The sequence below is a fragment of the Capricornis sumatraensis genome, chromosome 1, assembly GCF_032405125.1.
Source record: "Capricornis sumatraensis isolate serow.1 chromosome 1, serow.2, whole genome shotgun sequence".
NCBI lineage: Eukaryota > Metazoa > Chordata > Mammalia > Artiodactyla > Bovidae > Capricornis > Capricornis sumatraensis.
In genome coordinates, this window is record NC_091069.1 from 100,193,707 (window position 1) to 100,220,292 (window position 26,586).

At 44.9% G+C, this 26,586-nt stretch overlaps 1 protein-coding gene across 2 annotated transcripts in view; it reads left to right on the forward strand.

The window, feature by feature from the left end:
- Nucleotides 1-26,586, forward strand: part of TBC1D8 (TBC1 domain family member 8) — a 135,576-nt gene that overhangs the window by 100,113 nt on the left and 8,877 nt on the right. For both annotated transcript variants that reach the window (XM_068963912.1, XM_068963921.1), the window contains exons 9-17: nt 172-322; nt 1,672-1,886; nt 2,497-2,614; nt 5,625-5,910; nt 6,847-6,976; nt 7,119-7,217; nt 8,464-8,532; nt 16,817-17,057; nt 17,873-17,938. In XM_068963912.1, coding sequence (XP_068820013.1) covers nt 172-322; nt 1,672-1,886; nt 2,497-2,614; nt 5,625-5,910; nt 6,847-6,976; nt 7,119-7,217; nt 8,464-8,532; nt 16,817-17,057; nt 17,873-17,938 — 1,375 coding nt within the window. The remainder of the gene's footprint in view (nt 1-171; nt 323-1,671; nt 1,887-2,496; nt 2,615-5,624; nt 5,911-6,846; nt 6,977-7,118; nt 7,218-8,463; nt 8,533-16,816; nt 17,058-17,872; nt 17,939-26,586) is intronic.

Sequence of the window (26,586 nt, forward strand, 5' to 3'; positions counted from 1 at the left end):
GGATTCCCGAAGGGCTAGTGACCTTTACATTCCCCATGCTGCTGGACGTTCAGAGGTGTCTGCCCAGCGAATTGCCTGGAGCAGGTGGGTCCTCTCTCAGCTGAGGGAGCACCCTCTGTGGCGGGCTGTGGACGATGCCTCTTCGTACGCCGAGCGTGTTTCCGCTTCCAGTCCAGGGAACAGATCAAGGTGAGCCTCTGGAACGACCACTTTGCGGAGTACGGCAGGACGGTGTGCATGTTCCGCACAGAGAAGATCCGGAAGCTGGTGGCTATGGGGATCCCCGAGTCCCTGCGCGGCAGACTCTGGCTTCTTTTCTCAGGTGAGGGTTTCTGGGGTCTCCAGGCCCAGCTTTTATTTCTGGAGCAGACCCAGGACGGAGGCCCTGACCCGAGTGGGGGTGGGGAGTGTGTGTGCGTGTGTGTACGTGCATGCAGACGGCTTCTCTCCGCCTGTGACATGCCCAGCTGGGACCTTGGGACCTTCCTGTGTGGACTTTGGGCCAGGCTGCTGCAACCTCTGGGGCTGTGGGGTCCCCGGTCAGCATGAGGTCTTGGCAGAGGGATCGCCTCCCCTTCAGCCGTGATTTTATGAGTCTCTTCATCGTCCTTAGAATTCTGTTCAGAACCCCCTGGACATGCAGTGTCTAGATGTCTAGAGACCTGGAAACGTCTTCAGAAGTTGTTTGCTTGTGGGCTTTACAGTAACTCCCTCTGGGGACACTTCCTCCTGGTCCCCCTGTTGCGGGGAATGCACACAGAGCCGAGGGTCTTCTCTCCTGCCCGCATCCTCCTCCTGCTTCGCTGGATCTGGGACTCTCCGTCTGCTGCTTTGGGGCATCTCTCATCTGATGGTCGCTGGTGGATGGGCTGAGCCTGGGGCCCAGGTCTCCAGAGGCGTCTTCTGTGAGCCCTGTGGCGCCACTTGTTGAAGGAACGGGGGCCCCCACCAGCAAGAAGGGAGGGCCCTGCAGTCCAGGGTGTGACTGCTGCTCCTTTCGAGGTGCTGGGGGGATAGCGGCCAGGGCTCCACCTTCCTCAGAGACCCTTCTGGGAGCCTTCTGGGGAGGCTGGGGCTCCTTGTGTGCGCCACAGAACATGTGCTCCATAGCTTTTTTTTTTTTTTTAATTGTACGTTATTTTTGGTTGCACTGGGTCTTTGTTGGTGCACACGGGCTTTCTCTCATTGTAGCAGATAGGCCACATACATACATCTGTTACTGAGGAGTACAACTGATTATAAGTATATTAGTATAAAGCTATTTTTAGTATGAGCTCTTCTCCCCTTCTCTCTGTAAGGTTATTCTTAGAAAAGCCATATTACTTCATTTTTCCTTTCTTTTTTGTTTTTAGCAGAAGTGAAGTTCCTTTTGGTCATATGTGGTCTTAACTATTTTGTGTCGCTTAGATAGTGAGACCCCACTGAGGTCCTCCGGCAGGACAGGCCCCTCCCCATGTGGACTCTCCCAGAAATCAGCCCCCCTTGAAATGTTATTTTTTAAAAAAACTTTTTATTTTATATTGGAGAAGAGCCGGTTAACAGTGTTGTGTGAGAGTTTCAGGTGGACAGCAAAGGGACTCAGCCATGCATACACGTGTATCCATTCTCTCCCAAACTCCCCTCCCATCCAGGCCGCCACCTAACATTGAAATGTTACTTGTAAATCACCAGATGCCGTCACGGACCTTGCTGCGCATCCCGGTTACTACGGCAACCTGGTGGAGGAGTCCATGGGAAAGTGTTGCCTGGTGACGGAGGAGATAGAGCGGGACCTGCACCGCTCCCTGCCGGAGCACCCCGCTTTCCAAAACGAAACGGGCATTGCGGCCTTGAGGAGAGTCCTGACGGCCTATGCCCACAGGAACCCCAAGATCGGGTACTGCCAGGTGAGCGGGCGCTGCAGGGCCACCCCAGGCCAACCGCCCAGGCCTCGGGTGCCGTGTTCTTAGCCATCCGTACCCAGGACTGTCCTGGGGAGGGAATCGGCCTCGTGGAGGCAGACAAGCTGATGATGTGGGAGCAGTGTTACCCTGGGCCCAGGAGAGTGTGGCATGAGCTGGCCTGTCCTCAGGAGGCCATTCAGCCCCCATGGCCTCCCAGCCTCCACTGCAGGATAGTATTGATGAAGCCGCTCTGGAGCGTCCTACCTCTAAACCGTACAGAAGTCATCAGGATTACTTTAAAATCTGAACATAGACACAGAGATTAGTGGGGTTGGGTTCTGAGCCTAAGGCGTGCTCCACAGCCCAGCCCAGCATCACTCCTGGGGGCCAGGGGCAAAGCAGTGGCTGATGATTCAGCCCAGCGGGTCCTGTGGGGCCCACGCTGATAACTGTGGTCATTCCAGCTCAGTCCTGACTGGCTGCGTATACTGTATCTCTCATCTGTGTAGCCTGGGCTTCTGTGGGTCACTTGGGCTTGTGTGTTGTTGAATGTCTCTGTGGTACACGTGACGTAGTCAGTAATTGTCCGCTCCCCTGTGACTCCCCTGAGCAGTCCATGAACATCCTGACCTCTGTTCTGCTGCTGTACGCTAAGGAGGAGGAAGCCTTCTGGCTGCTGGTGGCTGTGTGTGAGCGGATGCTGCCCGACTACTTCAACCACCGCGTCATTGGTAACTGTCTGCTCCCTGCCCCTCCGTCCCTCGGGGTGGTTATAGAGACTCGGCTGGTCTGCACCAGCACTGTCTGACTCTTGAATCTTCAAAACTAACTGATGTAACTCTCTGCACAGTTTTGGCAAAAGGGTGGAATGTGGTAACCTAACTGCTTCTTTGCCACAAACTCTTACAGATTTATTTTTTTTTTTTGGCTGCACTGTGTGGCATGCAGTATCTTAGTTCTCTGACCAGGAATCAAACCCATGAGCTCCTGCAGTGGGAGCACAGAGTGGTAACCACTGGATCCCTGGGAAGTCCCCTCTTACAGATTTTTGAATAAAGAAAAAATTAGTATATGTGGATAGCTGAACTTAAGGAAAGAAAAATTCCTAGGTTCAAAAAGCAAGTCCAAAAGTGAAAACCACAGAGGTTTTTCACTGATGCGGAGGCCTGGAAGGAGAGTTCTCATTCTTGGTCCCCAGGGAGTTTGTGCAGATAGGACACGCAGGGAGTAGAGCAATAATGGAGACCCCTGAGGCCCGACGTAAAGGGCAGAGGAGGAGAACTCCTCACTTATCCAGGCTGATGGTAAGAAAGGGCATTTGTGACTGCCCCGGCTCTGGGCAAACCTGTGTGTGACCCCCAGGCGTATGCGCTGCTGACTTTCGTGTGGTTGAGATTTGAATTTGCACCCTGTCTGTGATCCAGCTACCTCCTCGTGGAGAAAATAATGTGGAAATTGCTCTGGCCGAGCGATACTCTTAGGGACACCTTATAGTAATCCAGAATGAGAAGTGGAAATGGCGTAAACTTAGGGTGGCAGCTGTGGGATCAGAAACAGAAGAACCAGTTTGAGATGGAATTTGGCAAAGGACTGGATGTAGGGACAAGGCAGGAAGAAGAGGCTTGAAGACTGAGGTCTAAGAACTGAGGGAGTTTGATGACCACTGGGAGGGAGGGCGGGCTGGCCAGGAAGGAGGCGGCCTTTGACTTGTCCCCTGCCCCCTGCCTGTATTTGAGTGGCTAATTGGTTTGCTTCCCTCTTCCCTTCATATCAAGGGAGGTACTTAACGCTGTACAGAGCAGCAAGGAGTGACCAGAACCTCGAGGTCACTGGGGGCATGCTGTCCAAGCCCTCCCTGGGTGATGGGACAGATTGTAGTCAGCAGTGAGCAGTGGACCCTCCAAGATAATGTGACCACCACCCAATACAGGGAGCGTTCCTACAACCCCTGCCTCCTCTTCCCTGCCACACACAACACCTGGCACTGATTTCTGTCACCACAGGTTTATTTGGCTTGTTCTTGAACTTGGAATAAATGTAATAGTAGAGAATGTTCTGACTTCCTTCACTCAAGATACTGTTGGTGCATCAGCAGTTCCTTTTCATTGCTGCGTGCCGTTTCATGGTGCGTTCATACCATGATTCTTTCATCCCAGTCATTGGAGTTGCCAGTTTCTTCTTATAAGTCCCAGTGAACATCTGTGTATAAGTCTTTTTGGAATATATATTGACACTTCTCTTAGGATTTACCCAGGAGTAGAATTCCTGGGTCACAGTTAGATGTATGCTTAACTTTATAAGAAAACTGTCAGTTTTCCAAAATGGACAAAACGTATTCACATTATCTCATACCAGCAATGCATGGGAGTTCCAGTTGCTCCATATCCCTGTTTATACTTGGAATTTTCTGTCTTTTTAATTTTAGCCATTCTGGTGGGTGAGAGTGGTATATCATGGTGATTTTAATTTACATTTCTCTAATCATTGTTAATGATGTTAAACCTGTTTTTCTGTGCTTATTGGCCATTTGTCACTTTAGAAATGTGCAAATCTTTTGCTTTTTTTTTTTTAAAAAAAAAGATTTATTGATTTTTTTATTATCAAGTTGCATCAGTTCTTTATTTTTATTTTGATTAGAAAACTTTTGCCAGATATAGTTGCCACAAATATTTTCTCTGAGTTTGAAGTTTGCATTTTCATTTTATGAATGGTCTCTTTTGAAGAATCCCAGTCTTTTATTTTGATGAAATCCAATTCATAATTTTTCTACAGTTAATGCTTTTGTGTCCTAAGAAATTTTAGCCTTTTGCCTGTCTTTTCTTTTAGATGTTTTTTTAGCATTAGCTTTTATACCTAAATCCATGACACATTTCATATGTATTTTTCTGAATGGTTTGAAGTAGGAAGGGTCCCTTCCCCCTCCCCCACCTAGTAAATGGGCACTTGGTTCAGCACTGTCTTATTTTATTTATTTATAATTGAAGGGTAATTGATTTACAATATTGTGTTGGTTTCTGCCATACGTCAGCATGAATTAGCCATAGGTATACACATATGTCCCTTCCCTCCCGAACCTCCCTCCTGCCTCCCACCCAATCCTGCCCCTCTAGGGTGTCACAGAACACCAGTTGGGCTCCCTGAGTCGTATAGCAAATTCCCACTTGCCCTCTGTTTTATGTATGGTAGCATATATGTTTCAGGGCTACTCTCTGCTTTTGTCCCTTCCTCTCCTTCCCCCACTGTGTCCATAAGTCTGTTCTCTATGTCTGGGTCTCCACTGCTGCCCTGCAAATAGGCTCATCAGTACCATCTTTCTAGATTCTCTATATATGCATTCATATACAATATTTGTTTTTCTCTTTCTGACTTACTCTGTATAATAGACTTTAGGCTCAGCCACCCCATTAGGACTGACGCAAATGCATTCCTTTTTATGGCTGAGTAATATTGCATTGTATACATGTACCACAGCTTCTTTATCCATTCAAACTTTGATGGACATCTAGGTTGCTTCCGTGTCCTAGCTGTAGTAGACAGGAGCACTGTTTTCTAAAATGCCAGATGAAAATACTGTCCTTCCCCCATTGAATCACCGTGGTCCAAACATCAGAAGTCAGTGAACCAAGTGTGAGCCCTTCCCTGGACTCCCGTCCTGTGTCATGGTTCTGTGTATCTCAGAGCAGCTCTAATCTGAGAGGGAGTGACTCCCTCCGCAGCCAGTCTCCGTGGCTCCTTCCCCAGGGGCCCAGGTGGACCAGTCCGTCTTCGAGGAGCTCATCAGGGAGCAGCTCCCTGAGCTGGCGGAGCACGTGCACGACCTCTCGGCCCTGGCGTCCATCTCCCTGTCCTGGTTCCTCACACTCTTCCTCAGCATCATGCCCCTGGAGAGCGCCGTGAACGTGGTCGACTGCTTCTTCTACGACGGCATCAAGGCCATCTTCCAGCTGGGACTGGCTGTGCTGGAGGCCACCGCCGGGGACCTGTGCAGCAGCAAGGATGACAGCCAGGCCTTGATGGTCCTCAGCAGGTGAGGCGGGGAGCCGGGCGCCGGACTGGGCCGTCACTGTGGGGCTCCCCTCCACTCAGCCACCTTGTGGTCCCCTGGGGCCAAGCCATCCGGTGACCTTGTCATCCTCCCCACCTTCCGTCGCTGCTGTCCACCAAGAGGCAGGAAGGTGAGGGCACTGCTGTCTCTCAAAAGGTTCAGGTGTCCTATGTCTAGACGGACCTCCAGTGACCTTGAACGGAAGGAGGGCAGGTGGACATGGGGAAACGTGGGCCTCAGGAAGCCAGCTGGGGGATGTGGATGTCTTGTGCACAGAACACACAGGTGTTCTGAGTGTTGCCGTGAAGGCAAAGCCCGCTAGCCTGAGGACGTGTGGAACTGAGGGCGAGCTGGCTGATAAATGACAAGTTCCTGTTCAGAGTACCGTGGAAACACAGTGTCTACGTCACTGGGTCTCCGTCACAGTATGTACGTCGCTGGAGAGTCAGAAAAGTGAAAGTGTCCGTCGCTCAGTCATGTCCTGCTCTCTGCGACCCCATGGACTGTAGCCCGCCAGACTCCGTCCCTGGGATTTCCCAGGCGAGAATACTGGCGCGGGTTGCCATGCCCTTCTCCAGGGGATCTTCCCGACCCAGGGACTGAAACCTGGGTCTGTCATGCTGCAGGCAGACTTTTCACCGTCTGAGCCACCAGGGAAGCTGGAGTGTCAGAGGCCTTGGAGGCCTTCCTGAGGCTCCAGGGTCGCCATGCCTGTCTTCAGGCTCGCTTCTCCTTTTCTCTAGAAAGAGTGTAGCTGCGGCGGCCTGGCCTTCCTCACAGTGACTGGAGACAGAGGAGCCGGTTTGACAGTTGCTGCCCATGTCTGGGGGCTCCTGTGAAGGTGGTGGGGGCTGCGAGGTGCCCAGGGTCGGGGAGGGGATGGTAACCCTGTGCTTTCCTGGTGTCTGATGTGCCCAGGTTTCTGGACCACGTCAAGAACGAGGACAGCCCGGGACCCCCGATTGGCAGCCACCACGCCTTCTTCTCTGACGACCAGGAGCCGTGTCCCGTGACTGACATCGCAGACCTGATCCGGGACTCCTACGAGGTACCTGGGCCCCGCCCCCGCCCACCCCCGCCCCTCGCCTCTCGGGCGGTGAGCTTCCAGGGAGGTGTTGGGGGCTGCTACTTGTCTGCTGTCTGGATGCAGAGAGGATTCTGTGAGCGAGCGCTCTCTCCCTCCCCTGCAGAAATTCGGGGACCAGTCTGTGGCTCAGATCGAGCGCATGCGCTGCAGGCACAGGATCCGAGTCCTCCAGGGCCACGAGGACACCACAAAGCAGAACGTGGTGAGTAGGGGCCGCCTCCGGGCCGGGGCTCCCGGTGGCCAGGCGCTGACCCGCGCTGAGCCTCCTGCTGCCTCCTGACAGGAGAACGACAGCTTTTGTTTGTTTGTTTGTTTTTTGCATTAAATTAACAACTAAGTGGTTCAGATGGTAAAGATTCTGCTTGCAATGCAGGGGACCTGGGTTGGATATTTGGGTCAGGAAGATGCCCTGGAAAAGGCAAAGGCAACCCACTCCAGTATTCTTGCATGGGAAATCCCATGGACAGAGGAGTCTAGGGGGCTGCAGTCCATGGGGTCACAAAGAGTCGGACACAACTGAGCAACTAACAACAGCTTGACAGCGGTGAGCTAGTGGAGAAACAGCATGGATTTAGTTTTAGAGTCAGACATATTGTGAGCAAATTAACTACTGGGAGCCTCTGTCTTCCTGGTTGTAAAATGAGGATAACAACACTCATCATGTGGGGTTAAATAAAGAACAATGTGGATGTTGCCCTGTGCCGAGGGCCTGTGGCCTTTTTTCTTTTTTTTAGGGGCCACTACTACTGGCATAGGAAATGGCAAACTACTCCAGCATTTATTTATTCTTGCCAGGAAAACCCCATGGACAGAGGAGCCTGGCAGGCTCCAGTCTGAGGTCACAAAGAGTCGGACAAGACTGAGCACACACAGTTTTCTTAAAGCCGTTATTTACGTGTCATTTACTTTTGGCTGTGCCAGCTGGCACCGCTGCGGGGGCTTTCCTCTAGCTGTGGTGAGTGGGGCGCCTCTCCAGTTGAGCTTCGAGGGCTTCTCGTTGCTGTGACTCCTCTCGTTATGGGGCACAGGCTCTAGGGCGCACGGGCTTCCGTGGTCGCGGCGTGCAGGCTTAGCTGATCTGTGGCCTGTGGGGATCTTCCCAGACCAGGGATCGAACCTTTGGCCCCAGCACTGGCAGGCTGGCTCTTAAGCGCTGGACCACCAGGGAAGTCCAGGCCTACAGGGCTGGTGGTCATGCTGCAGGAGCTTGCCACCTGAGCTCGAGCCTTGCTAGCGTTTGGTCCTTTGCAAGTATTTAAACGCTCGTCCTGAGTCTTGGATGTGTGAATGAGAAAGGCTGAGGACGAAGCGCCGAGAAAGTCGCCATAAAGCCATCTCCGGGTGATCTGGGCACCCGGCGTCCACTCCAGTGGGACACACCCTCCTGACCCCTGATCCTCCAGGGCAGGCAGAGCATTCACTTGATGCATGTTTGTTCTTTCCTTGAGCTCCGAGTCGTTATCCCAGAAGTCTCCGTCCTCCCTGAAGACCTGGAGGAGCTCTACGATTTATTCAAGGTAGGAGACTCTGAGGGGTGAGGAAGTGAGAGACCCTGAGTCAGGCCGCGGCCGAGGCTGCCCACCTGCGGCGGGGAGGGGCCGGCACGGGCCTGCTGAGTGCAGCGAGGCTGGGGCAGCCCCTGCCAGCCGGCTCTGGCCTGACGGTGCCTGCTGAGCCCGTGCGTGAATGCTGCTGCGCTCGGCCCAGAGGCCCTCAGTGACGGGGACGCACCCTGCTCTGCCCAACAGCAGTTCCCAGTCAGCCGTGGACACAACAGTGATTCTTCCTGAACTGTCTCCTCGTATCCATTTTTTTTTCCTGTTATTATTTTAAATTGAAGTATAGCTGATTTACAGTGCTGTCTTTGATTCTGGTGTATAGCACAGTGATTCGGTTGTACACATATATGTATTTTTTTTCATTATAGATTATTACAAGATATTGAATATAGTTTCCTGTATCACCTCATGTACGTTTTACTCATAACACCACCTACAAGACGTGTATACATATTTTTCTGTTTGTGGGGCTGGTCTGGATGCTTATTTATGTTCTGTTTTCCTTGATGCTATTATTAACACTTTTTCATGTTGCCATATGATCTTATTTGTAAATCAGTTTACAATTTGTCCTGTTGGTAATGCTTAATAGTTGGTGGCCATTCCCTTTTCCAGGGGATCTTCCAGACCCAGGGATTGAACCTGGGTCTCCCCCATTGCAGGCAGATTCTTTACCATCTGAGCCACTAGGGAAGCCCCAGTACTTAATACAGTAAACCGTATTTTGAATATTTGGGTATTTAGGTGGATTCCCAGCTCTTGTTACTTACATCACCCTGCAAAGACCATTTTCAAGTGCCTTGCTAGAAATTTTCTTGCTCGAAACAGTCAGTAGAAATGGGGAAGAGAGGCAGACAGTGGACCCACTCCTGACAGCTTGTGAAGGGGAGAGCAGAGCGCAGGCCAGCGGAGCAGTGCCAGACCCAGAGGAGTCTGGCCACTGGAGCTCCTCTGGTGGGGACTCTGGGCCCTCAGTCCCTCTGAACTTGAATTGCCATGTACTTGAAATAGTCCCGAGCAGTGTGTAGGTTCTGAGTGGAGCCACAGAGCTGGTCTGACCCTCCTGTAGCCGTCATGTCACTGCCTGCTGCAGTCACTGACACACGAGGCTGGCTCAGTCAATTGCTGGCACTCCTCACCTGCCGTCAGCAGGATGTGTGATGAGGACTCCTGTAAGCATCACTGGTTTTCAAGTTTTATAGTTTTTTCTGTTGCATGAAGAGAAAATACAGTCAAAGGTGACTTGGTGTCCTGTGCCCTCACCTCTCTTTGTTAAGGCGTTAAAACAGGGAATACTAGAAACACAAAAGCAGGTAAACCAAGGTGATATTTAGCATGAAGAGTCTAATTTCTTTAGGGCTGACTGTTCTCAATTGGGAGAATAAGACATGTCAGACATCTGAATTTATGTAACTTAAAAGACTGCTTTAAGTTCACCATGAAAATAAACTGTATTAAGTACTAACCATATTATTAAACTTTCATACAAGGAGTATTTAAAGAAGACAGCCATTTCCTATTTCCTATTTCTATCTTTTCTGTGAATGATGTAGGTGAAATTTATTTTCGTATTTGTTGTTAGCACTTCAGGCCCTTCGTTTGTGTAGGGCTGACTACAAATGTTAACTTAACTGTGACTACAATGCCAATTTCAAGATAACACTTCCAAAAGAAATTTCGGTGAAACAGCATCATAAGCATGGTGTCTCGTTCTGTGGCACAACCTGAGGCACCGCCTGTGTGCACGCAGGGTCATCCTCACGCCCCACAGAGCAGCCCTCAGGCTGTCCCCACACCTCAGCTCTTGCTCCTGACCTTCTCTGAATTTCCTTGGCTTTTGTAGTCTGACCTCATATATTTAATTAAATTTTTTTTTTTTGGTGTTCAGGATGTTTATTAGGGAGTACTCTTTTTCTTTAACTTTTTATTAGATAGCTGATTAACAATATTGTAGTTTCAGGTGGACAGCAGAGCGACTCACCCATACACATACATCCATTCTGACTTCATATATCTTAATGCTTGGGTTTTTGTTGTTGTTTTTGTTTTATTTTAATTGGAGGCTAATTACTTTGCAGTATTGTACTGGTTTTGCCATACATTGACATGAGTCTGCCATGGGTGAATTGGAGGCTAATTACTTTGCAATACTGTACTGGTTTTGCCATACATCGACATGAATCCGCCAAGGGTGTACATGTGTTCCCCATCCTGAACCCGCCTCCCACCCCTCCCCATCCCATCCCTCTGGGTCATTGCAAGGTATAAGGTTCCCTAGTTGGATTTTACATGTGTCTCTTGCCTTTTGAACCAGAGGTTCATTTTCCCAGGGAAAGGGCCACAAAGAGATACCCTTACATTGTTGAATAAATATGTGATAGGTTCTCATTAAAGAGTGGCCTTAACGTCCCTGCGTCCTTTCCTAAGCCTGGGATGTACAGGTGTGACTGTTCTCTGTATTAACAACAAACAGTCTTCTCTGTCTTTTTTACAGACTCTTTCCTATTAAAGATGAACAGTGTGTACTTAGTCAAATCCATTTTTATTCTGAACTTAAAGTCATCTTTCTTTTTTGCCTGAATGCAATTTTTTTTCCGTTTCATTGAGATATAATTGACCTATAGCACTGAGTGTAAGCTGTATAGCATAGTGAATTATATATATTGCAAAATGATTCACAGTAGGTTAACATCCATCATGTCACTTCTTATTCAGTTGCTCAGTCACGTCCAACTCTTTGCAGCTCCATGGACTGCAGCACACCAAACTTCCCTGTCCTTCACCGTCTGCCAAATCTTGCTCAAACTCATGTCCATTGAGTCGGTGATGCTATCCAACCATCTCATCCTCTGTCATTCCCTTCTCCTCCTGCCTTCAATCTTTTCCAGCATCAGCATCTTTTCTAATGAGTTGGCTCTTCGTATCAGATGGCCAAAGTATTGGAGCTTCAGCTTCAACATCAGTCCTTCCAATGAATATTCAGGATTGACTTCCTTTAGGATTGACTGGTTTGATCTCCTTTGCAGTCCATGGGACTCTCAGGAGTCTTTTCCAACTCCACAGTTCAAAAGCATTAATTCTTCAGCACTCAATCTTCTTTATGGTCCAATTCTCACATGTATACATGACTACTAGAAAAACCATAGCTTTAACTATACAGACCTTTGTTGGCAAAGTAATGTCTCAAAGTAATGCTGTCTAAGTTTGTCATAGCTTTTCTTCCAAGGAGCAAGGGTCTTTTAATTTCATGGCTGCAGTCACCGTCTGCAGTGATTTCAGAGCCCCCCAAAATAAAGTCTCTCACTGTTTCCATTGTTTGCCCATCTGTTTGTCATGAAGTGATGGGGCTGGATGCCCTGATCTTAGTTTTTTGAATGTTGAGTTTTAAGCCAACTTTTTCACTCTCTTCTTTCACCTTCATCAAGAGTTTGTCTTCGCTTTCTGCCATAAAGGTGGTGTCATCTGCATATCTGAAGTTATTGATATTTCTCCCAGCAATCTTGATTCCAGCTTGTGCTTCATCCAAGCCCAGCATTTCTCATGATGTACTCTGCATATAAGTTAAATAAGCAGGGTGACAGTGTACAGCTTTGTCATACTCCTTTCCCAATTTTGAACCAGTCTGTTGTTTCATGTCCAGTTCTAACTGTTGCTTTTTGACCTGCATATAGGTTTCTCAGGAGGCAGGTAAGGTGGTTTGATAATACCATCTCTTTAAGAATTTCCCAGTTTGTTGTGATCCACACAGTCAAAGAAAGGCTTTAGCATAGTCAATGAACCAGAAGTAGATGCTTTCCTGGAATTCTCTTGCTTTTTCTATGATCCAGTGGATCTTGGCAGTTTGATCTCTGGTTCCTCTGCCTTTTCTAAATCCAGCTTGACCATCTGGAAGTTCTCAATTCACATATTGTTGAAGCCTTCCTTGGAGAATTTTGAGCATTACTTAGCTAGCGTGTGAGATGAGTGCAGTTGTGCAATAGTTTGAACATTCTTTGGCATTGCCCTTCTTTGGGATTGGAATGAAAACTGACCTTTCCCAGTCCTGTGGCCACTGCTGAGTTTTCCAAATTTGCTGGCATATTGAGGGCAGCACTTTCACAGCATCATCTTTTAGGATTTGAAATAGCTCAGCTGGAATTCCATCTCCTCTGCTAGCTTTTTTCATAGTGATGCTTCCTAAGGCCTACTTGACTTCACATTCCAGGATGTCTGGCTCTAGGTGAGTGATCACACTATTCTAATTATCTCGGTCATGAAGATCTTTTTTGCATAGTCCTTCTGTTTATTCTTACTGCCTATTCTTAATATCTTCTGCTTCTGTTAGGTCCATATCATTTCTGTCCTTTATTGTGCCCATCTTTGCATGAAATGTTCCCTTGGTATTCCTAATTTTCTTGAAGAGATCTCTAGTCTTTTCCATTCTATTGTTTTCCTCTATTTCTTTGCATTGTTCACTTAGGAAGCCTTTCTTTGCTTACTGTTCTTTGGAACTCTACATTCAGATGGGTATATCTTTCCTTTTCTCTTTTACTTTTCACTTCTCTTCTTTTCACAGCTATTTGTAAGGCCTCCCCAGACAACCATTTTGCATTTTTGCATTCTTTTTCTTGGGGATGGTTTTGATCACTGTCTCCTATACAGTGTTAAAATACCTCTGTCCATATTTCTTCAGGCACTCTATCAGATCTGATTCTTTGAATCTATTTGTCACTTCCACTGTATAATCATATAGATACAAAAAGAAAAAAACCCAAAGCAACAAAAATGGTTTTTTTCTCGTGATGAGAAATTTTAGGACCTACTCTCTTAGCAACTTTGGAATATATCATACAGCAGTGCTAAATATAGTCATCATGGTATACATACATCCCCAGGACTCATCTGTCTTTTAACTGGAAATTTGTACCTTTCGACCACCACCATCTTATTCTAGAGCCCACCCCCAGCTCCTGCCTCTGGTAAAACCACGAATCTGATCCTTCTCTATGACTGGAATGATTTGTTATATTGTTTTAGATTGCACTTACAAGATCATATAGTATTTGTCTTTCTCTGACTTATTTCACTTACCATAATGCCCTCAAGGTCCATCCAGACAATAAAGCAGTGTTTTAACTCATATAAACCCATGTTTGTGACATCTGTCCATTATTCTCTGAAACTGAGAACAATTTTATTAGTCTTCTCTCTGCAAGTGAGATGGGAACAATCTATACTTGGTAGTCAGGGGCTACTCTGGGAAATACCCAGGACCCGAAACAGTGCCTTGTGTTAATATATTCCCAAAGTATGGGAATGGGAGTGTAACTGTTTCATGTTGTTAGTTTCAGCTGTATGACAGTGTGATCAGCTGTATGTATACACGTGTCCCCTCCATCTGGCCCCCCTCCCACCGGCCCCTCTCCCACCCCTCTAGGTCATCACAGAGCACTGAGCTGACCTCGCTGTGCTGCACGGCAGCTCCCCGCCAGCTAGCTGTTTCACACTTGCATTGCTGTGTGTGTGTCTACAGAGGATACAGTAAAAAGGGAAAGAAATCAGGAATGAGAGTCACTGGCTGTTGTTAACATGCAGCTAAATTTATTCACTTCTGGATTATCAGGCCCTGGAGAGCATTTGGTTTGTTTAATATTATTTTGCCTGCTTCTGTGTTCTGGTTAATACTTTGATTTTTGAAACTTGATTTAAAAACACAAACTGAAACAAAAATACACTATATATATATAAATATAGTTATATACTATATATATTTATATAAAAATATATTTATGTATATAATATATAGAGTAATACCAACACTCACTATTTAAAAAGAAAAATAACTAAGCAAAATTTAAAGGGTCTTATCCTGTCTGTGCCTATAGTCCCACTTTGTACAGTAATTAACTGTTAACAGTATATGGGGAATCTGATTCCTGATTTCTCTCCCTTTTTACTGTATCCCTCTGTAGACACACACACAAGCAATGCACTTTTACTCTTTCTTCCACATAGAAACGAGATTGTGCTACACACAGCGGTCTGCAGTTTCTAGGATTGTACGGCCACACCATGTAGCTCGTGGAGTCTTATTTCCCTGATCAGAGATCGACCCTGTGCTGCCTGCACTGGAAGCATGGCGTCCTAACCACTGGGCCGCCAGAGAAGTCCCTGCAGTTTTTAACCATGGACATTCTTCTAGAGTCAGTATCTGCAGATCTCTTCTCATTCTTTTTTAGTGACAGCAGAATTTGATTTTAGGGCTGAACCCCAGTTTATTCACCTTTCACCTGCTGAAGGACATCTGTCTTGTTTCCAGTTTTTTCTGCTTTGTAAACAGTGCTGTGCAGCACATCCTTGAGCCTTTCTCCAGACACCTGTGCTGCTGTTTCTGTAGGAGAGGTTCCTTAGGGATGCACAAACCAAATTTCAGTCACTGTTGCTAAAGTGTTCTAGATCTTTCAAATTTCAGTTCCACTGATGATGTCTAAAAGTGTTCATTTCCTAATGTTTCATACTCAGCTATCATTTAATATTATGGGTCTTTAAAATTTTTGCTAGCCTTGTAGAAAATTGCATTTCGTTTTTAAAAAACTATTTATTTATTTGATTGCACTGGGTCTTGGTTGCGGCACGTGGCATCATCAGTGTTCATTGAGGCCTGCGGGATCTTTAGCTGTGGCCTGTGAACTCTTGCTGCAGCTTGTGGGATCCGGTTCCCTGAATAGTTGCGGCATGTGGCATCGTCAGCGTTCATTGAGGCCTGCGAGATCTTTAGCTGTGGCCTGTGAACTCTTGCTGCAATGTATGGGATCCGGTTCCCTGACCAGGGATTGAACCTGAGCCCCCTGTGTTGGGAGTACTGGCATCTTAGCCACTGTACCACTAGAGAAGTCCCAGAAAGTAGCGTTTCATCCTAACCTCAATCTGCGCACCCATTAGTGAGGTTGCATGCCCTTTTGTGAGTTTATTGGCTAATTGTCTGCTTTCTTGTATCATCTCTTCATATCCTTTGCTGAGTTTTGTATTGGCTTCTAGGATTCTGTGTAAATTGGTTGCACTGGTCTTTAGCTTTTATAACTGTGTTCTCTGGAGAGGATTCTGAGGGCCTCTAGCTCGCATGACAGGATGACAAAAATATACACGCAAATTCACAGCGTGTCTTGGGTTTTGAGAAACGGGAATTTACGAGACCTTCATTTTACACTTAAGAGTTCTTACAGTACTTCTCATCGTTCTGCAAAGGCTTTTTGAAGAACATGGCTGCTGGTAATATGTGGTGAAATTATAAATGGCGTTTTGGTCTCCATCTGAGCACAGGTACTGGGATGGAGGAGCGTCTGTGCTTGCTCCTGTGCCATCCCGTGGGCAGAGGGCACTGAAGCTGTGAAAGGATTCTGAGTCCATGAGCCAAGACGGCCCACGAGATGGTGTAGTACAGGTGCAAAAGACATGCTCTGAAGAGCCTGGCTGGTCCTCAGGGCTCAGTGGTGGGGCCCGTGTTGATTGCTTTAGGTTTCAGTCTATTCCCAAGACTTCAAATGGTCTTTTTTTTTTTCTTTTAAAATTTTGACTTGTTAATATGGTCATGTGGTTCAAAATTCAGAATGTAGTAAAAAGTAGCACGTAGTAAAAACGTTTGCTTCTTAATCTGGGTGCTGCCCCTGTCTCCTACCCCCATAGGTAACCAGCGTTGCTAGTTTCTTCTGTAGCCTATAGATTTATCTAGTAGTTTTTGTCTTTTGAATAATAGTATTTTAAGTGAAAATATCAGAATAAAAATTGTACGACTTCCTTAGTTAAAATGATGATAGCTGAGCTATACATTTCAAAATTGCTAACATGGGGACTTTCCAGTGGTTAAGACACCATGCTTCCACTGCAGGGGTCATGGGTTAAATCCTTGGTCGGGGAACTAAGATTCCGCATGACACATGACCCAAAAAAAGGAAAAACAAATTTTTTTAATTATTGAAATGTTAAATTTGATAAAGTATATTTAGCTACAGTGAAAAAAACCTGAATTTTTAAAATGTCAAAATTACATATTCATGTAGGCAAGGACTACAGGGTAATAAGCGAAAACTTTTACATGTCTGATTGGAGCGATGACACTGTTAGTTTTTTCATTTTTTGTGTTATAATGTTGCTTATTTGCTACTTAATAATTTTGCAAAGCAAGCCAGGGGAGAGGGCCGGGTTGGCTTTGGCCTTCCTCCCTGGGATGCCACCAGCCCTTACAGAACCCTCTCCTTCCTGGTAGAGAGAACACATGATGAGCTGCTACTGGGAGCAGCCCCGGCCCATGGCCCCACGCCACGACCCCAGCAGGCCCTACGCAGAGCAGTACCGCATAGACGCTCAGCAGTTTGCACGCTTGTTCCAGCTCATCTCACCATGGACCTGCGGGGCCCACACGGAAATCCTCGCGGAAAGGACTTTCAGGCTTCTGGATGAGAACATGGATCACCTTATCGAATTCAAAGCCTTTGTGAGCTGCCTTGGTATGACTCTGGGTCTTTTCTGCAGTGAGTTCATACGGGATGTGAGTCTGTGAACACAAGAGAAAGGGATAGTGAAGCAGGCGTGTCCACTCAATGAAGCAGATCTGTGACTCACCCGATGAGATTTTGGGACTTTAAAAAGCCCTCTGCAGGCTCCTCTCGTGACCGCTTTTAAGCTTCCTAAGGGTCACGGTGGGGAGGGGAGCCCAGGTGCTCGACATCAAAGGTCACTGACCATGTGCTTCTGGGCACCCAGGGTGTGGTGGTGGGTTGTTAGGAGACACTTTCCTAACTCATTTTTTAAAAAACAATTTTTAATTGAAGTGTATTTGATTTATAATATTGTATAAATTTCAGATATACAGCACAGAGATTCAGTTGTACAAGTCATATATGTATGTGTGTGTATATTTTTTTCAGATTCTTTGCCCTTATAGATTATTACCCAGTATTGATTATATTTCCTTGTGGTATACAATAGGTCCTTGCTGGTTGTTTATTTTACACATAGTGGTGTGTATGTTAATCCTAGCCTCTTCATTTGTCCCTCCCACTACCCACGTTCCTAACTCTTGCAGCTAAAATTAAAATCTTTCTGCAGCTGTGAGGCCAGACAGGATTCCCAGGGTCATCTTGCAGCTCTTCTCATGTTTTCTTTTCACACACACTGTGTCTGGAGAGGTGGGAGATGAAGCGTCAGGTCAGCAAACACTGGCCTCACTGCATTCTCTCTACACTGACTTTGTGTCCTGACACCTGTATTTGAACCATTTGCCTCTGCTCAGTCTCTCTCTCTCTCCCCTTTAATTTTGCAGATATTATGTATAATGGAGAAATGAATGAGAAAATTAAACTGTTATATCGGCTTCATATCCCTCCAGGTAAGAAATTCTAAGTAGAAAATTAGGCTCTGTTGTGCCTTGACCTGGATCAACTTTGAGCATGACCTTGAGGTTCTTCTCTTTTTAAACATATTTAAACGAGGCAATAGACATTTCTAGTTTGGAGTGGCTGATGACAGGTTTGATGTACCGTGTTGTGTGGCCTGTGGCAGGGGTTCCCAAACCCAGGGGTGCATCAGAATCATCTGGGCAGCCTGTTGTAACACAGGATGCCTGGCCTACCCGTTCTGATTGACTAGGTCTGAGGACCACACTTTGAGAACCAACACCCTGTGGGATGTGGGGGAAAACAAACCCTGGTTGCCTCAATAGGTGGTTATTGTAGCTTACTGTTTTGTTTCGTTTTGCATTGTGGTAAAACTGGTATATAATATTGTATTTAGTTTCAGGTGTAAAACCTAATAGTTGGTCTTTGTATACACTACAGAGTGATCACCACAGTAAATCTCGTTACGATTTGTCACCATAAAATTGACCTCCTTCACCTGTTTTGCCTACCTCTCAAATGCTTTCTCCTCTGATAACAGTCTGACCTCTGTATCAAGGAGTTTTATTTGTTTGTTTCATTTTTTAGATGGCACATATGATAGAAATTGTATAATATTTGTCTTTCTCTGACTTATTTGGCTTAGCATAATGCCCTCAAGGTCCATCTATATTGTTGCAGATGGTAAGGTTTTCTTCCTTTTTCTGGCTGAGTAGTGTTCTACTGTGTGTATGTGTGCATGTGTGCAACTTTACTGAATTCATATATACCAGGAGTGTTTTGGTGGAACCTTTAAGGTTTTCTGCATATGGTATCATGTCATCTGCTTCCCTTGTGGCTCAGCTGGTGAAGAATCCGCCTGCAATGCAGGAGACCTGGGTTTGATCCCTGGGTTGGGAAGATCCCTTGGAGAAGGGAAAGGCTACCCACTCCAGTATTCTGGCCTGGAGAATTCCATGGACTGTATAGTCTATGGGGTCGCAAAGAGTTGGACACGACTGAGCAGCTTTCACTTTCACTTAAGCTTTTGTACATATGGTGTCATGTCATCTACAGATAGTGACAGTTTTACTTCTTCCTTCCCAACATGGATGCCTTTCATTTCTTGTTCCTGCCTAGTTGTCTGACAAACACTTCCAGTACTATGTTGAGTAAAAGTGGGCAAAAGTAGGCATCATTGTTTCGTTCCTGATCTTAGAGGAAATGGCTTATAGCTTTTCACCATTGAGTATGATGTTAGCTGTACTTGTCATATGGCCTTTATTACTTTGAGATACATTTCCAAAATCACTGCAGATGGTGACTGTAGCCATGAAATGAAAAGACACTTGCTCCTTGGAAGGAAAGTTATGACCAACCTAGACAGCATATTAAAAAGCAGAGGCATTACTTTGCCAACAAAGGTCCGTCTAGTCAAAGCTATGGCTTTTCCATTAGTCATGTATGGATGTGAGAGTTGGACTATAAAGAAAGCTGAGCACCAAAGAATTGATGCTTTTGAACTGTGTTGTTGGAGAAGACATCTGAGAGTCCCTTGGACAGCAAGGAGATCAAACCAGTCCATCTTAAAGGAAATCAGTCCTGAATATTCACTGGAAGGACTGATGCTGAAGCTGAAACTCCAATACTTTGGCCACCTGATGCGAAGAGCTGACTCATTGGAAAAGACTCTGATGCTGAAGGTGGGAGGAGAAAGGGATGACAGATGATGAGATGGTTGAATGGCATCACCAACTCAATGGACATGAGTTTGAGTAAACTCCGGGAGTTGGTGATGGACAGGGAAGCCTGGCGTGCTGCAGTCCATGGGGTTGCAAAGAGTTAAACATGGCTGAGCAATTGAACTGAACATTTCCTAAATAACCCTTTAAGAATTTTTATCATAAATGTATACTGAATTTTGTCATGCTTTTTCTGCATCTGTTGAGACAATCATACAATTTTTATCCTTGATTTTGTTAATGTGGTGGATTGGATCATGTTGATTTATGGATGTTGATACATCCTTACGTTCCTGTAATAAATCCCACTTGATCATGGTATGTAATCCTTTTAATATATGTTTGAATTAGATACGCTCATACTTCGGGGTTTTTACATCTATTTTCATCAGGGATATGGGCCTATAATTTTTTTCTTTAATGGTATACTTGTTTGGTTTTGATATGGGGGTAATTCAGGCCTTTTCAAATGACTTTTGAACCATTCTCTCTTCAGTCTTTTTCGAGTTTGAGAAGTTTAGTTATTAAATCTTAAATGTAGAATTCACTAGTGTAACCATCTGGTCCTGGGATTTTGTTTGTTGTTGTTAAGCCACTCAGTCATGTCCGATCCTTTGTGACCCCATGGACTGTAGTGTGCCAGGCTTCCCTGTCCTTCATTATCTCCTGGAGTTTGCTCAAACTCATGTCTATCGAGTCAGTGGTGCCACCCAACCATTACATCCTCTGTCGCCCCCTTCTCCTGCCTTCAATCTTTCCCAGCATCAGGGTCTTTTCCAATGAGTTGGCTCTTCCCAGCAGGTGGCCAAAGTATTGGAGCTTTAGCATCAATTGCTGACTCAATGTTCTTTTCTTCTTAAATTATTTCAATGGAGGATAATTTCTTTACAAGATTGTGAAGGGTTTTGCCATACTTCATGTACTATTGATCTGTTGAGGTCTTGTTTGTTCATGATTCAGTCTTGGAGGACTCTATGTTTCTAGGAATTTATCCTCTTCCTCTAGGTTATTCATTTTGTTGTATAATTGTTCATATGAGTTTCTCATGACCTTTTGTCTGTGATGTCAGATGTAACTTCTCTTTCATTTCTGACTTTGTGCTCTCTTTTTCTTGGTAAGACTAGGTAAAGGTTTGTCAATTTTGTTGATCTTTTCCAAGAAACAGGTCTTACTTTTATTGACTTTTTCTAGTGTCTTTTTAATCTCTATTTCATTTATTGCTGTTCAGTTCAGTTCAGTCCAGTTGCTCAGTTGTGTCCGACTCTTTGCAACCCCATGAATCGCAGCACGCCAGGCCTCCCCGTCCATCACTAACTGGAGTTCACTCAAACTCGCGACCATCGAGTCCGTGATGCCATCCAGCCATCTCATCCTCGGTCGTCCCCTTCTCCTCCTGCCCCCAATCCCTCCCAGCATCAGAGTCGTTTCTAATGAGTCAACTCTTCGCATGAGGTGGCCAAAGTACTGGAGTTTCAGCTTCAGCATCATTCCCTCCAAAGAACACTCAGGGCTGATCTCCTTCAGAATGGCCTGGTTGGATCTCCTTGCACATTTCCATTAGAATTGCTTTTGCTGTATCCTGTAGAATTTGAAATGTTATATTTCCATTTTCATTTGTCTCAAGGTATTTTTAAAATTTTCTCCTTGATTTCTTTCTTGACCTACTGGTTTTTTAACCTCCACATAATTTGTGGTTTTTCCAGTTTGTTTGTTTGTTTGGTAATTCTAGTTTCATACTAATGGGGTTGGAAAAAATGCTTGGTATGATTTCAGTCTTCTTAAATTTATTGAAACTTGTTTTCTTGGAGAATGTTCCTTGTGTACGTGAGAATATGTATTCTGCAACTTTGGGATGGAATGTGTTGTATATACGTGTGGTTTAAGGCTGATGCTTCACTACTGATTTTCTGTCTCGATGTTCTATCCATTAATGTAAGTGAGGTCTTAAAGTCCCTGACTAGTGTGCTGTATTGCTGTCGATTTCTCCCTTTAGGTCTGTTAATATCTGCCTTATTTATTTAGGTGTGCCTCTCCTGGGTTGCACCAGTGCTTACACGTTATATCTTCTTGTCGGATTGACCCCTTTCCAGCTTTTGTTTTAGTCTGTTTTTTGCAGGGACTGTATTTTCCATTCCATCACTTTCAGCTTGTGGCCTACTGTCTGAGTGAGCCTTTTGTAGGCAGCATATGGATGAGTCTTGTTTTTTCATCCATTCAGTCACTCTGTTTCTTTATTGGAGAATTTAGTCTGTTTACATTTAAAGTAATTACTGATAGACATATACTTAGGGCTGTCTTGTTAATTGCTTGTTGTAGTTCTTTTCCTTTTTTCTCTCTTCCCTTGTGGTTTGATGCCCTGTGGTGTTACATTTAGATGTCTTTCTCATCTTTTGTGTAGGTTTTTGGTGTGTGGTTATCACAAGTTTCACTATATGATAGCCTATAGATATAGATAGATATTTATACATAGATATATACAGATCTATACCAATCAGGTTTGATAGCAATTTAAGTTTACACATATTCTAAGAATTATGTATTTTTACTCCCTCTTGCTACATTTTACTTTAGATGTGAAGTTTTACATATTTAATTTTTTTATGTCCTTTGGCCTATGATGCTTTACTTAATTGTACTACTTTTGTCTTTTCACCATTTTACTAACTTTGGAGGTGGTTGAGCAATCTTTATAGTGCTTTTATCAGTCAGATTTTGACTCTGCTATGTTTTCTTGTTGCTAGTTAGGGCTTTTTCTTTTTAGCTTAAAGAAGTCCATTTAACCTTTCTTATAAGGCTGGTTCAGTGGTGGTAAAGGCCTTTATCTGTTGTTTGGAAATGGTTTATCTCCCCTTCAGTTCTGAATAATAACCTTGGTGGGTGTAATACTCTTGGTTGTGTTTTTTCCTTTTAGCACTTGGAAAGCATTGTGCCACTCCCTCTGGCCTGCAGTTTCTGCTGAAAAATCAGCTCACAGTCTTATTGGGGGTTCCACTGTACATAACATTGTTTAACAGATGGAAGAGAAATATTCCAGATGATCTGATACCACATCAGGTGGTACAGGGATGAACAGTATTCTAGAAGATTACTAAACCTGGAGTTTTCATTGCAAAAAATTGATCTATATGTAGGTATTGGTCATTTTACCCAGCTAGTTGCACTAATTGCACTTCCAGAAGACAACTTCCTGGAAGAACATTAGATCCATTAGGAAGAAGCATCAAAACCAGCTAATGAGAATGATGTATTGGAATTGATAAATGAAGACAAATGAATGAGGCATCGGAGGCTTCCTGTAAGAGAGCCTGTTGAGAGTGGAGCTGAGAGCGCTGGCTCTGTTGCCCCTGGGAGCTCCGGGATGCAGGGAATACATCGTCAGACTTGCAGCGCAGCTCCCAGAGGTGTCCCTGCGGCTCTGCATCCATGTGAAGGGATGTTTTCAAGAGGATGACTTAAGTGAAACTGGAGCTGCTTCAGGCTTTGTGTTCAGCTTTGGGTGAGGAAGTAGAGATTTCTTCCTGAGGTTGTTTACATGCAAGAGTGCATTTGCTGTCCAAAAGAAGAGTTTTTTCAGGAGTTGAGCTGGGTGGCTCAGTGGTAAAGAATCCTCCTGCCAATGCAGGATACATGGGTTCGATCCCTGATCCAGGAGGATCCTCATGCCTCAGAGCAACTAAGCCCCTGTGCCACAACTGTTGAGCCCGTGCTCTCGAGCCCGGGAACTGTGAACACTGATCCCACACGCCACAGCTACTGAAGCCTGTGCACCTGCAGCCTGTGCTCTGCAATGAGAGAAGCCACCACACTGAGAAGCCCGTGTGCAGCCGAGTACCTCGCCACAACCAGAGAAAAGCCTGTGCAGCAGCGAGGACGCAGCACAGCCAAAAACAAGTGTCTTTAAAAAGCTGAGTTAAAAAGGAAAATGTTACAGATGACTCTAACTATTATTCCAACTATCTTTATTAAAGACAGTTGTATTTTGCTGCGCTGCACATCGTGCCAGCTGTTAGTTCCCTGACTGGGGATCAAACCTGTACCCCTCTGCAGCAGAGGCACAGAGTCCTAACCACTGGACCAGGGAAGTCTCAAAGGTAGTTATTTTAAAAAGGACTTAAAATGTTGAAAACCTGAGTGAACTTCATTGAGAATTGGAAAAGCACATGAAACCATGAATGTGCACTGACAAAGTATGGATTCAAAGCAGAAATTCATCTTAGAAAAATATGAGGTTATAAACGCTCCATTAATGATGTTTCGTCAGTATTATAATTTGAATCCTCAAGCATAATTATAGACTAAAACAGCAATATCTATATAAATGAGAAGTTTATATCAATATTTGTATAAATTTTTAAATACTTGATATGAAAAAATGTTGGCTGGATTGAAAATTCACTCATATTATGGGACTTCCCTGATCAAGGAACTAGATTCTGTGTGTTGCAGCTAAGAGCAAAGATCCTGCACGTTGTACCTAAGACCCAGTGCAGCCAAATGAATAAAAACTAAAAACAGAAAACGGAAATTCAGTCGTATTATCAAAAAAACTCAGATTTGTTAGTAAGGGAGAATCATCATATGCTTGAAATAAAACAAAAACATTTGAACCATTCAAATTCTCAGAACTGGCAAGATAGCAGTTTCCATCAAGTAACAGCAAAATGCCATTTGCTTCTACCTTCTTGTCCAAATAGTTTCTCAGTGATGGTGATAGTCCATTTGAAGAGGTTATTATTTTAAAATCCTAATCAGGAGTTGCATGGAGACATTTCAATATAATATTAGTATGAAAACCAATATTAAAAAGTCCTGAGCATGCTAAGATTTCAGTACCATTTGACCCATTTTGTTACTCGGCAAAATGTATTTTGTTCCATTGCCCTTGGTTAAAGAGTGCACCTTGGAAGTTCAAGTTCATTGACAGAATGGCTCCACTTTCAAAGTCTGTGCAGTACAACTGAAAATATACTAGATCTTTGCAAGGCGGCTATGCTCTCTGCTCTGCCACCAACACTGACATACACTAAATCTTTGCATGACATTGTCTGCTTTGTCCAGAGTACCTGCAGATAAGACCCATAAGTACTGATATTAATATATATGGGAAGCCCATGTAGTTCAGTGGTAAAGAATCCACCTGCCAGTGCAGGAGATACAGGAGACCCGGGTTCAGTCTCTGGGTCGGGACGATTCCCTGGAGAAGGAAATGGCAACCTACTCCAGTATTCTTGCTTGAAAAATCCCATGGACAGAGAAGCCTGGGGGCTACTGTCCACAGGGTCACAAAGAGTTGGACACGACTTTAGTGCCTGAACAACAATGACTACTGATATAAAACCATAGATTTCATGGAATATTCACTGAGGATGACAACCTTAGTAGTATTTTGGAATGGGAAATCATGTGTTTGAAATTACTATCAAGATACATGGCATGTGACAACTATTCTTTGTCTGAGAAAAAAGTTGTGGCACCCAGGTCACGTCCACCATATTGGTTCTTCACTTTTTGGTCAGCCTTTTCTTCTGGTTATACTAAGAAATGATACTGAAGATAAAATCTATAATCTCCTGCCCTTGAGAGTGTGCTGATACATCAGAATACCTGTTGGAACCCAAGGGACTGAAGGATCGTTACATCACTATAAGGACCAGATTATTAATGGGCATGACCCAGTTGGCATACATGAAGAAGGCTTATCAGTTAACACGGAAATATGTGAACTAAATGATGACTCCAGTCATGAAAGATCAAGAACTTCCCCCAGACACTGGAGACAGTCAGTCTGAAGACTCAGGTTCTGAAAATGGATGCTGTACTATGGAAACTTGCAAAGGTCAACTTCTCACAGGATCCAGAAGTGATAGTTTACATCTGATAACTTGGGCAGTACTAATGCCAGCTGCATCAGAAATGATACCAGGCTCATTCAACTTGGTGACAGACAGCTGAGGCTAGATGTAAGTCTGGTCTTTGGACTGGGATCCTGAGTTGAAAATATCACTTGAGGGTTTTGAAAAATAAGAATAGTGTAGAATATAAACCTCCTAAGGAACCTTTTGTGTAAATAAAAGATTGCATTGAACGTCTTATAATTTTATTTTTATTTCTTATTTATTACTGGCTGTGCTGAGTGTCACTGTTTTTGCTTGGGCTTTCTCTGGTTGTGGCAAGCAGGGGCTACTCTGTACTGCAGTGTCCCAGCTTCCATTTCAGTGGCTTCTCTTGTTGCAGAGCACTCAGGCTCTAGAGCACAGGCTCAGTAGTTGAGGCTCACAGGCTTAGTTGCTCCTCAGCACTTGGGGTCCTCCCAGATCAGGGATCGAGCTCGTGCCTCCTGCATTGGCAGGCAGAATCTTTACCACTGAGCCACCAGGGAAGCTCCTTCACTCAACTTTTTAAAAGAGAAAAGCTAGTTGCTTAAGACCCCTGATATTATGCAAACTGTCAAGGAGCCACTAAGATTGGATTTGTGGTCCCAGTGAGTGTTCAGTATGTGTCACAGCTCAGGAGGTTTTCTGGATTATATATCTGGGACACAAGTTGGAGAGTCTGGTTGATCTTCCTATCCCACTGATGACTTGGGTATACTGGAATTCCTAATTGATCCAAATGCAAGTCTGTGCTGTTAGAAGTTGATTGCTGTTTCTAGCCACCATGTAGAGGTAGAGGGAGGTACTGTTTGGCTTTTTCAAGAAGAAAATATGATGGAAAGTGGTATTATAATTTAACTTTTTATTTTGTATTGGTTGTTGTTCAGTTGCTCGGTTGTGTCCAGCTCTTTACGACTCCGTGGACTGCAGCACGCCAGGCTTCCCTGTCCTTCACTATCTCTTGCAGTTTCCTCAAACTCATATCTGTTGAGTCAGTGATGCCATCCAAGCATCTCATCCTCTGTTGCCCCCTTTACCTCCCCCCTT